A 13,413-nucleotide genomic window follows, 5' to 3' on the forward strand; every position below is an offset into this window, starting at 1 on the left:
CTCAGGGAAACATTCGCTGCAGACCTGAGACCGCTTGACATCAGAGTCCGGTTTATTCTGGTCTGTGTGAAAGGGGTTTTCCAGAATTAGACTCAAGGCACAGGCCGGGGTTCGATTCATGTGGATTTAAGTACAAATCACAATTTGTTGTGTGAAAACAAACTGCCTTGATTTGATTGCTATTGCTTGTTACACTGCAAAAAAAAAAATTCTTAAAGGGGACATATCATGAAAATCTGAACTTTTCAGTGTTTAAGTGCTATAATCAGTCCCTCCAGAAAAACACTATTATGCGATCGCATAATTCAAAGCATAATAAGCCAAAGTCTGCACATTTATGCGGGGGCGCATTTTTTCAAATACGCCGCACTTGCGCCGCATAAATTGCCGATTTCCACACAAATAATGTGTGGCTCGCATGATTTCATAATCCCCACATTTTCGTTGCAAAAAAGTCACATATATCTGAGCAGAAAGTTGAAAAATGTTGCGTTTACTCCACACACGAGCAGCCGTTTCCCCTGTTGCCATGGGAACGTTATGAAGTTACGTAATTACGCGACATGAACATCATCGAAAAGCTGCAAACCCCGCGATGAAGCCAGACACACATTTTATTTTTTTATATTTTATTTATTCATTTTGTAGTTGTCGCATATTCCTTTTGTAAAGCTACAGAACTTGTTTGACTCATCAATGTTTTGTAAGTTTGAGCCGTGTGTTTATTAAGGTCTGAAATAAACAAGATGAGATTTAAATATTCCAGCACTTTCTGTGATGTGTTATGCTTGCTAATCATAGGAAGTAATCAGAAATGACTCTTTACAGTAAGGCAGTGGTCTAGTGAGAACAGGGTGTTGGGGAATCACTTTTATTTCTCTTTTTCATCAAACCGCAGTTTTTTCAAGTTCCCGCAATTTCATCGCATAAAATTGCATAAATAACCCGCATATTCCATCGCATTTTTTAAGAAAACGTGACGCATAATCAAGAGTTTTTGCCAGCAAAAATCACAAAAAAAAATTTCTGGAAGGACTGTATAATCAGGATCCTCAATGAGTAAATGAAGACAGAAGCCCAACTACGCCTTTAATCCTCGCTGATAAACACAGATTTAATCTGCGGTGACGGAGTATAAATGTGCAAACGGACACACACACAAAGGCCACATTCATTTGAGCAGAATCTGCTTCCTCTACAAATGTCACATGTCGGGCCGGTGCGAGCGCACGTCACATGACCGTCACTTTCACTCGTTATGAGACTGAACGATTACAAGACGAGCAAATGTTGCAAAAAGAAAGAGAAACATTCTGTAACATGGAATTAAATCAGTGCATGAGGAGCCAGAAACACACACCTGTAACTGTGTCCGTCGCAGAGACACTGATAAATGCAGGCCGACAGGCTATAATCGGTCCCCGGTGCTTCTACAAACCCAGAAAACGTGAAAAGTGAAACCCAGTATCTTTGTTTAGTGAGTCTTTCTCTGCAAGCATGTCAAAAATAAGCCGATCAGATTTCGCTCCTTCTGACGTATGAAGAGGATCTTATTATAATATTATAATATTAATCTGCACGTTTACACACACCAGCCGACATTCGGTTTCTCGAGCGCCAACAGTGAGCAGTTCTAACGCAGCGGCAGAAGATCCAGCAAAGCCTGAAACTGTTCTGTCGTTGAGCACAGACGAGCACTGAACACTATTGACCAGAACATGTCACCGCTGTCTTATAAACACCTCAGGAACTGTGGACACTTGTGTAGAAGTTCAACATGATGATGAGATGATCAGTGTAACTCCACAACAACTACATAAATGTCTCCACTAACATTCAGAAACTCTTCCTGAGTCTCTTTGTAAAGCTGCACTCGCTACTGGTTATTCTGGGATTCTGGATGAGTGAGATTGGCCTGTTTTGTTATTGCCGGAGTTTCTGAAGCTCGTGTAAAGACTCCGCCCTCTTCTGGACGGAGGCGGAGCAAAAGCTCATTTGCATTTAAAGGGACACACACAAAAAGGGGCAAATTTGACAAGTTATAATAAATGATCTGGTATTTTGAGCTGAAATTTCACAGACACATTCTGGGGACACCAGAGATTTATATCACATCTTGTGAAAAGGGCCATAATATGTCACCTTTAAGTAATTTTGCATCTCTATTAAATGTATCTAGAGAAACATTGCGTTCTCTCCCAAATGTTGGGGGTGGTGATGGCGCAGTGGATAAGACACATGCCTTTGGTGTGAGAGACCCGGGTTCGAATCCACTGCGAGACACCAATGTGTCCCTGAGCAAGACACTTAACCCCTAGTTGCTCCAGAGGCGTGCGACCTCTGAAACATAGCAATTGTAAGTCGCTTTGGATAAAAGCGTCAGCTAAATGAATAAATGTAAATGTATCTTGATTTAAGCATGTGATATTTTACTGAAAAAAAAAGTTCAAGTTCAGTTTACAACCCCAAATCAGAATTAGTTGGGACATTTTGTAAAATGCATTAAAATCAAGAATCTGTGATTTGTTAATTCTATTTAAACTTTTTTTAACTGACAAAATTACAAAGAAAAGTTTTCCAATGTTTTCACTGACCAACATAATTGTATTTTGTAAATATGAACAAATTTTGATTTTGATGGCTGCAACACACCCCAAAAAAGTTGGGACAGAGACATGTTTACCACTGTGTCACTTCACCTTTCCTTTTAATTACACTTTTTAATCATTTGGGAGTTGAGGATGCTTAAGCCCCTTTCACACAGAGATTCCGGAAAATACACTGATAATGTGACCCGGCATTTGTCCCGGGATTGTTTGATTTCGGTTTATTCACACTGCCAGTGATTTGCCGGGATCTGTGAGTGTGTTCACACACAACCCATAAAGATCCCGTAAAGACACATGACGTCAGGATGAGACGTGTAACGTACGCGTCGAAAACATGTACACGCGCATACCGTTCCACAAAGCTGGCGAACGATCTCAGCTTCAGCGCGGATAGTGAGGAGCTCCTGGTCTCTGCTTCGTTCCAGTTTGCAGACATTTGTTCGTCCTTTCTTTGTTGATGACGAACACAAACTTTGTTCTAAGAGCAACAGAGTCGCGCGATGGCACGAGCGTCATCACTATGACACACCCCTTACGGCATTGGTCCCTTTGTTCATACAGCGCGCGTTCCGGAACTGATCCCGGCAATGTTACTATGTCCCCAACCCGGCATCGATGCCGGTATCAATCCCGGGTCGTGTTTGCGTTCACACAGAAGGCGTTCTGGCAATTTCCCGGCAATTTCCCGGGATCAACGCACTGTGTGAAAGCGGCTTAATTGTTGGAGTTTTGAATAGTGGAATATTTGCCCAATCTTGTCTGATACAAGACAGCCGCTCAACAGTCTGTGGTCACCGTTGCCTGATTCTCCTTTTCATGATGGGTCATACATGTTCCATAAGATCATATCTGGACTGCAGTAAACAGGAGGAACATCCCTTCTATGGTGCAGAGTGTCTAGAAACCACTCAGTTTTAGCATGTGCAGAATGAGGCCTGGCATTGTCTTGCTTCCCAGGAAAGATGTCATCTTGATGGCAGTTTATGTCTCTGTACAATCCAAATACATGCCTCCATGTCAATGTTACCTTCACAATAATGCAAGTTACCCGTACCGTTTGCACTGATGCACATCAATACCAGCACAGATGTTGCACCTGTCGCTGGTGAAAGTCTGGTTGGTCCCTTTCGTCTTTGGGACTGAGAACTCGATGTCCATTTTCTCCCCAAAACAAGCTGAAAGATGGACTCATCTGACCACAGCACACATGTCCACTGTCCTCTAGACCGTCTGAGATGAGCTCAGGCCCAGAGAACTCGCCGGCATCTCCACACAGAACTGATGTGAAGCTTTCTCCTTGCGTAACAGAGATTCAAGTGGCATTTCTGAATGCAGAGTCAGACTGTGTTCAGTGAAAACGGTTTTCCAAATTACTCCTGAGCACATGTGTCTGTATTTAACGGATTAGCATGATGGTATCTTGTGCAATGCCATCTGAGGGGTCAAAGGTCACGCACATTCAACAGAGGTCTACTGCCTTACCGTACACAGACTGAGATTTCTCTGGATTCCCTGAAACTTGTGACAATATTATGTATGGAAGATGATGAAAGACATAAATTCTTTGCAATCTTGCATTGAGAAATGTGATTTTTTAATTGTTTGACTGTTCTCTGAAGATATTTGGCACAAAGTGATGAGCCATGACCCATCTTTGCTTAAAAAGACTGAGAAGCACTTTTACACCCAAACACGATACCCTCAACTATTACCAGTTCACCTGCTCATTGTGGACTGTTTCAAAAGAGTTGGATAATCTAATTTGGATAATCTTTTCACTTTTATTTTGAATATGTCCCAATTTTTTGGGGTGTGTTGCTGTCATCAAGATCAAATTTTTTTCATATTTACAAAATACAATATGTTGGTCAGTGAAAACATTGGAAAACTTTTTCTTTGTACTTTTGTCAGTTAATAAAAGTTTAAATAGAATTAACAAATCACAGATTCTTGATTTTAATGCATTTTACAAAATGTCCCAACTTATTCTTATTTGGGGTTGTATAATAAGACTTGTTTAGAAAATGTTTGTAGTTTATGCAGTTTATAGATCCAGCAGAGAAAAACATGCAACGAAACTAGTACAATGATGTATGTGAAGAACACTAATGAAAAGAGGTCTTTATTCCTCAGCCTTTTTACTGTTTTCTTTCCTCCTCGTGTGCCTCCAAAATGTTGACAGTGGATACGTTTACATGCACAACTTTTGTTTTAATCAGTCTGAATCATTCCTTTTGATGAGTCTGAATGTAGTGTTTACATGCTGAACATGTGATCGGGTTGATGTGTGTGTTTATATGTCACAAGCTTCAAATCAGAATTGATTTTTTTACATGTACACACTGCACGAATATACAGAGTTTCCTGATGTCTGCGCATAATAACTATTCTCATACATTAGTTCTTTGTTTGTTTTAAACAGCAGACTTGATATTTATCCATTTCTGGTCATAATTTGGAGACGGTGATATGAGCCGTTGTGCCGCTGCTTATATTGATCACACAGTAAAAATGGCCAAAACCAGTCTTGTGTGTGTGTGTGTGTGTGTGTGTGTGTGTGTGTGTATGTGTGTGTATGTGTATGTGTGTGTGAAGCGAGCGCTGGTGGCGTCGTCCTGCTCCACTTCACACACACAGAGAAAGCAGGATTATAGGAGGACGAGACACTCGTTTATACCACACTTTATTCATCAGAAGAACAGCTCGTTCAGTGCGTCATTAAGCTATTTCTACGTCATTACGATATTTCTATGTCATTACGGTATTTCTACGTCATTACGGTATTGCTACGTCATTACGCAATTTCTATGTCATTACTGTATTTCTACGTCATTACGGTATTGTTACGTCATTACGCAATTTCTATGTCATTACGGTATTTCTATGTCATTACGGTATTTCTACGTTATTACGTTATTTCTACATCATTACGCTATTTCTCTCATTACGCTATTTCTACGTCACTACGCTATTTCTGTCATTACGCTATTTCTACGTCATTATGCTATTTCTGTCATTACGCTATTTCTACGTCATTATGCTATTTCTGTCATTACGCTATTTCTACGTCATTATGCTATTTCTGTCATTACGCTATTTCTACGTCATTATGCTATTTCTGTCATTACGCTATTTCTACGTCATTACGCTATTTCTGTCATTACGCTATTTCTACATCACTACGCTATTTCTGTCATTACGCTATTTCTACGTCATTACGGTATTTGTACGTCATTATGCTATTTCTGTCATTACGCTATTTCTACGTCATTACGCTATTTCTACGTCATTACGCTATTTCTACGTCATTATGTTATTTCTACGTCATTACGCTATTTCTGTCATTACGCTATTTCTACGTCATTACGCTATTTCTGTCATTACGCTATTTCTACGTCATAATGCTATTTCTATGTCATTACGCTATTTCTACGTCATTATGCTATTTCTACGTCATTGTTATTTCTACGTCATCACGCTATTTCTGTCATTATGCTATTTCTGTCATTACGGTATTTCTATGTCATTACGCTATTTCTACGTCATTACGCTATTTCTACGTCATTATGCTATTTCTACGTCATTATGTTATTTCTCCGTCATTACGCTATTTCTACGTCATTACGCTATTTCTGTCATTACGCTATTTCTACGTCATTACGCTATTTCTATGTCATTACGCTATTTCTGTCATTACGCTATTTCTACGTCATTACGCTATTTCTGTCATTACGCTATTTCTACGTCATTACGCTATTTCTACGTCATTATGCTATTTCTACGTCATTATGCTATTTCTGTCATTACGCTATTTCTACGTCATTACGCTATTTCTATGTCATTACGCTATTTCTACGTCATTACGCTATTTCTACGTCAGTACGCTATTTCTACGTCATTGCACATGTGCAGTGCTTTCAGTTTCGGTTTTCAATCCGATCAAGTGTTCATGTTCTCTCGATCGGATTAGAAAAGGAATAAACCGCCCCTTTCAATCCGATCGAAATCTCATTGGGATCGAGCTCAACCGCATCGATTAAGGCGTTTACATGAAGGCTTTTCAGTGCGATTGAGCCGTCAGTCCCATTACTAACGCATTATTTGGTTGCATGTAAACGTAGGCATTGAATCTTACTTGCATAAGTATATATAGCGTTCCGAGATATTTGGCAGATATGTGTTCTTGTTTCAAGCTCAAACTCACTTCATTTCGATATATATTTCAGAAAATAAGATTTCTAAGTAATTTTGCATCTCTAGTCTGCAGTCTGCTGAGAAAAACATAAATGAAACTAGTCCAGCGATGAACACTAATGAAAAGAGTTCTGCTCATGTGCTACCAACATGTTGACATTGAATGTTATTGACAAGTCGTTCTCTTTCAGGAGCAGCCGGCTCGTCTCCCTGTAATCCTGACGTGTTTAACTTCTACACGTTCCTGCGCTCGCACCCGCTGCTTCTGCGCCGTCACTTCGGCTCCTCAGAGAAACCGGGAGTGTGTCTGCCGGTCGAGGGGCGTGAGGTCGACTCCATCAGCCTCACCGAGAGAAGGCTCTTCTTCACCGCAGCGCACACACACCTGCAGGCCGGCTGCCCCATGCTGGCGCTAGAGGTGCTCTCCAAAATGCCAAAAGTTGTTAAGCGCTCGAAGGCGCGCGAGACCCGGCCCGTGTCGTGGAGCGCCTCTGAAGGCCCAGAGAAGCAGGACTGGTCCCAGCCGGTTCTCAACGGCTTCCAGTCGGTGTCCTCGCTCTCGTCTCCCAGAGAGGACAGTCATTCGGACTCGGTTCTGAGCTTCGACTGGAGCCAGCCCTCGCTCGCTCTGCAGGACGAGCCTCTCGAGATGAAGTGGGACTCCGATGAGTCCGACGTGGAAGAATCAGGGCTGGCGATGAAGACCATTCACCCGGAGAACAGCGGAGACGCGCCGGTATGTACGAGTTTATAATCGCGATTAATCGCATCCAAAATAAAAGTTTGGGTTTACATAATATATGCTTTTGTGCTGTGTATTATTGTTTTTGTATTGATAAATACACACACATGCATGTATATATATATTTAAGAAAAATTTGTTATGTATAAAATACAATTATGTGTGTATATATATATATATATATATATATATATATATATATATATATACAGTATATACATGCAAATATTTCTCAAATATATACATGCATGTGTGTGTATTTATCAATACAAAATAGTTTTACACAGCACACACGCATATATTTTGTAAGCCCAAACTTTTATTTTGGATGCGATTAATTGTTGCCCAGCACTTGGGATAACCATAATTAATAATCGTAATTACAATTTCAAGGAAAATAATCAACAAGTATGATTTTTTAAAATCCTAATAGTAATTACAATTTCAAGGGAATAGTCGACAATTATGATTTTTTTATCCTATTCGTAATTACAATTTCAAGGGCATAATCGAAAATTATGATTTTGATCCTATTCGTAATTACAATTTCAAGAGAATAATCGACAGTTCTGATTTTTGTTGTACTGGTACAGATCTCGGCCTCCACCCCGACGGACAGCAGAGATTCTCCCGCCTTGACCGAGGACATCCTCGCGGCCCGGCTGAAGTTCAGCTCCTGCCTGAAGATCCTGAGCTCGGAGTTACGCACTCTCTCCACGGGCTACGAGCTGGACGGAGGGAAGCTGAGGCATCAGCTGTGCCACTGGCTGGAGCGCGAGGTGTCGGCCCTGCAGAGCGTCTGCGGGTACAACCCGTTCCTCCAGACCCCGCCCGAGGGCATCTCCTCGGACCCGAGCCGGCGGGACGATCCGGGGCGGGAGGACCAGCGCCGGCGGAGGCTGTGGCTGAAGAGGAACCAGCCCTTGCTTCGCATCTTCCTCAGTTACTGCAGCCTCCACGGGTCTCACGGAGGAGGACTGGCCTCCGTCAGGATGGAGCTCATTCTGCTCCTGCAGGAGTCCCAGCAGGTAATGGGGTCTAAATTTCCAAAAATGATTAGCCATCCTAGGTGTATATGACATTCATCCATCCATCATAAAAGTGCATCCATCCATTATAAAAGTGCATCTATCCTTCATAAAAGTGCATCTATCCATCATAAAAGTGCATCTGTCCATCATAAAAGTGCATCTATCCATCATAAAAGTGCATCTATCCTTCATAAAAGTGTATCCATCCATCATAAAATTGCATCTGTCCATTATAAAAGTGCATCCATCCATCATAAAAGTGCATCTGTCCATCATAAAAGTGCATCTGTCCATCATAAAAGTGCATCTGTCCATCATAAAAGTGCATCTATCCATCATAAAAGTGCATCTATCCATCATAAAAGTGCATCTGTCCATCATAAAAGTGCATCTGTCCATCAAAAAAGTGCATCTATCCATCATAAAAGTGCATCTGTCCATCATAAAAGTGCATCTATCCATCATAAAAGTGCATCTATCCTTCATAAAAGTGTATCCATCCATCATAAAAGTGCATCTGTCCATTATAAAAGTGCATCCATCCATCATAAAAGTGCATCTGTCCATCATAAAAGTGCATCTATCCATCATAAAAGTGCATCTATCCATCATAAAAGTGCATCTGTCCATCAAAAAAGTGCGTCTATCCGTCATAAAAGTGCGTCTATCCATCATAAAAGTGCATCTGTCCATCATAAAAGTGCATCTATCCATCATAAAAGTGCATCTATCCATCATAAAAGTGCATCTATCCATCATAAAAGTGCATCTGTCCATCATAAAAGTGCGTCTATCCGTCATAAAAGTGCGTCTATCCATCATAAAAGTGCATCTATCCATCATAAAAGTGCATCTATCCATCATAAAAGTGCATCTATCCTTCATAAAAGTGCATCTATCCATCATAAAAGTGCATCTATCCATCATAAAAGTGCATCTATCCTTCATAAAAGTGCATCTATCCATCCATTATAAAAGTGCATCAACGTAATGACTAACGTGGAAGTGCAGAGGATAGAGCAAAACAGAACACCAGTCACGAATTATAAGTCTAAAACGACAAGTCTAAAAGAGAAATGTGGGAGGAGCTTGAGTTTGAGTTTAGCGCTGGGGATCGAGTTTGATACTTTTTAGGCACGAATCCTGAATTTGGTCTTATGAAACTTGGCCGTAATCCGTTCCAGCAGCTTGATCAAACAGACCTTTCGAAAGTGACTTTAATTCACCTGGTATTAACATCTATCTCAGATGATCTGAGCACTAATGGTCAGTTTTTGATCACACGTTGAGTGTCTCAAATGCATTTGTGTGTCTCTTTTAAATCGTGTATTGGTGCAGTGATCATGAGTTTGGTGGGTCGGTGGATTAACATGTGCTGCAATGAGACTTTAGCATTGTGACCAGATCACTGAAACGGATCTTAACTGCAGGTGTGAATGCCAACGCTCTGCTTTTTAAAAGAAAAACTGAATTGAGATTTAAACGTGTGCTGACCTTGTTTGAAACTGTACGAAAACTAAAACCCAAACTTATTTTGTCTCATCAGGACGATGGTCTGCAGATCTCTGTTCCCGCTCCGCAGAACGTTTCTGTTCCTCTTCTTCTTGCATGGACCGCCAACTCCAAAACTGTGGTGGCCAATCCCATAGTGCACCTCACCAATCTGACCCATGACCTCCTGCACACCATCAACGCTCTCGACGCGCCTCCGCAACCGGACGTCCTCAACAACGAGGTGAAGCTCAGATCAGTTTCTGTCTCGTTTTCCGGAACAAATATCTAAATATTCATAAATCAAGATACATTTACTGGAGAAGAAAAATGACTGAAGATATTAAGTCTGAAAAATGTATCAAAATTAAGTGTTTGTGCTTAAAGGTGCAGTGTGTAATTTTTAGCAGCATCTAAGGTTGTGAATTGCACCCAACAGAAGTTACGGTGGCCGACAGGATGTGACGTCGTCTGAGACAGCAGAGATTTATTAATTTATTTCTTAAATTATTAAGAAATTAGTTTTACTTAATTTTTCAGTAAAATGATATGTTATTGCGAATATTATTGTTACTTGTTCATCATTGTGTCAGTGTTTTATTCGCTGACTTTAGCAGCTTCTTTGCACGAGGAACAACATAGTGACGAAACGCGTTTGTCCGTTCAGGGCCACCGTAGAAACATGTGGATGTAAGGAGACCCGCGGTGTGTGTAGAGAGAAACGGCTCATTCTCAGATAATAAACACATAACGGTTCATTATGTAAGATCTTTATACACCACTGAAAACAGTTATGTGTATGATATTGCATTTCTGTCAACAGATCCTCCTAAATATTACAGCACCTTTAAAATAAGAACAAATATCTGCCAATGGAGTCAGAAATATGATCTTAACTCAAAGGCGAAACGAGATTATTAGCGCTGGAAGTGACAGAAACGCTGAGGAAGAGCATCACATGTTGTTACTGTGATGATCCTGTAACTCTTCTTCTTCTGCTTCAGATCTTCGTGATGCACACGCTGGCAGCTTCTCTGTCCGCCTGCATTTATCAGTGTCTCTGCGACGGACACAGTTACAGGTGTGTGTTTCTGGCTCCTCATACACTGATTTAATTCCATGTTACAGAATGTTTCTCTTTCTTTTTGCAACATTTGCTCGTCTTGTAATCGTTCAGTCTCATAACGAGTGAAAGTGACGGTCATGTGACGTGCGCTCGCACCGCCCCGACATGTGACATTTGTAGAGGAAGCAGATTCTGCTCAAATGAATGTGGCCTTTGTGTGTGTGTCCGTTTGCACATTTATACTCCGTCACCGCAGATTAAATCTGTGTTTATCAGCGAGGATTAAAGGCGTAGTTGGGCTTCTGTCTTCATTCTCACCCTCATGTCGTCTCAAACACACATGGCTTTCCTTCTCAGCCCTCTCCTCCACACAGTGCATGAAGAGACCAGGGAGAGCGAATGGGATTTAAGGGATTCAATTCCATTCACATTTATTTGTATAGAACTTTTCACAATACACAATAATACACATCGTTTCAAAGAAGCTTTACTGAAAATGCATCCAAAAGATGCAGGTTTCTTTTATTTTGGAATGAAATGAAAAAATTCACCCTATATATATTTTCTAAATGTATATTAAACATCTTATTGGGAACAATTAATCTCTGCATGTTTTAGTTTTCAATAATGTTTTGACCTTTTAATGTTTAATCAGAATAAAAAATTATAATAATAGATTTTATTTATAATGCACTTTTCATTTGAGAACAGATCTCAAAGTGCTACAGCGTACACATTACAAAAGTAAAAACGGACAAGAATAAGAAAACACAAAAACAGTTGATCAAAAAACATTGTCAAACTAAAAAAAGGACATTCATTTCATTGACAATAAAAAAAAAACTGTAATTTTTGGCCGACACATGAAGAGCAGCGACACCTGTACGATCATGTCTGATTGTTGTCTGATACGTGTTTTTCATCAGCCATGTAAACCCGTTCACGGGCGTCACGTACCAGAGCGTCCTGATTACCCATCAGCCCCCGGTGAGGAGCGTCAGCATGGAGGAGCCCGTCCTGCCCAACACTCCTCCTGCCCAGTGGCCCGGTAAAGCCCAGTCTCTGAACTCTGACTGCGTGTGTGTGTGTGTGTGTGTGTGTGTGTGGGTGTGTGTGTGTGTCTGTGTGTGTGTGTGCAGGTGTGAGTGTCATCACGAGGCTCTGAACTGATCTGCGTGTGTGTGTGTGTGTGTGTGTGTGTGTGTGTGTGTGTGACTGTCATCCAGTGGCGGAACTAGAGTTTTATACATGGGGTGGCCAGAGGGTGGCCACTGCTACTTTCGGGGGTACACAGTACACACACACACACACAGTGGAAAAGCTTGTGGAAGGAATTGGGTCACTCTGTTTGTGTCTATAAGTGTTGAACATCCAACATATTTGCAGAAAACAAAGCTGAACCACCAAGTAGATAAGATACCGCATGTGTCTGTTATGAACTGCTGCATTTATTTACAAAAAAACTCACATTTACATTTTTTTATTTTATTTTATCTTTTATTAGATATAGCATGCATCAAGCAGACATGTCCTTGAAAAAGTTAAACAATTTTATTGCCCATCAATATAAAATCTTATCCTGGGAAGATTAAATACAACATAATTCTTTCTTTATAATAATTTATAATAATTCTAATTCTAATTATTTAATTTATAATTATTTTTTTTGTGTTCATTTTTGGGTGAACTATCCTTTTAATCTGGCAAAATCATCTCAACTTAAATTCCTGAATTGGGTATGTGATTGACTGCCTGTGTCTGGTAGATGCTCTGACCTGTTGCTGGTTCTGAAGTCTGACCACACTGACTCTGACTAGCCAGTGGTGATGCAAGGGCTGGGGGGGGGTCTGTTTGCACCTGATCTGCCTGTTAGTCCAGTCATTTTAAACCAAAATCGGGGTCAACCTTGAACAAATTGCAACAAGCAAACTCAACTGATTTTGTATCCTCAATATGTCCTGAATAAGGGAAAAAAAGTCCCAAAGAATCCCATTAGGGAAAGTTTAGAAAAAAAAACAATTATAGCCTATTCATACGCCTATTCATTCTTTTTCTTACGAGAATAGGGTAAAAAGATTAACCTTTAGATATCACCATGAAAATTACTGAGTTGATTACTTACATCAAGACAAACAAAAAATGTATTCCAAGTTTTTTTTAAATTGTTTGTTAAGATGGACAAACGGTGCATAATCTAATTACGTATGTGCTAATTTGCATAAATACCACAACAGCTCTAAACATTGGGTCTAGCAGGTGAAAATGTCTTGTTGAATCTTG

General features: G+C 40.4%; 1 protein-coding gene across 1 annotated transcript in view; it reads left to right on the forward strand.

The window, feature by feature from the left end:
* The window catches only part of dmxl1 (Dmx like 1), a 60,955-nt gene that overhangs the window by 25,001 nt on the left and 22,541 nt on the right, over positions 1-13,413 (forward strand). Inside the window, exons 16-20 of the mRNA XM_077217548.1 lie at positions 6,995-7,539; positions 8,139-8,573; positions 10,123-10,311; positions 11,072-11,148; positions 12,060-12,181. Coding sequence (XP_077073663.1) covers positions 6,995-7,539; positions 8,139-8,573; positions 10,123-10,311; positions 11,072-11,148; positions 12,060-12,181 — 1,368 coding nt within the window. The remainder of the gene's footprint in view (positions 1-6,994; positions 7,540-8,138; positions 8,574-10,122; positions 10,312-11,071; positions 11,149-12,059; positions 12,182-13,413) is intronic.

The sequence above is a fragment of the Siphateles boraxobius genome, unplaced genomic scaffold, assembly GCF_051911475.1.
Source record: "Siphateles boraxobius isolate OS27281-9 unplaced genomic scaffold, OSU_SipBor_1 74, whole genome shotgun sequence".
Lineage (NCBI taxonomy): Eukaryota > Metazoa > Chordata > Actinopteri > Cypriniformes > Leuciscidae > Siphateles > Siphateles boraxobius.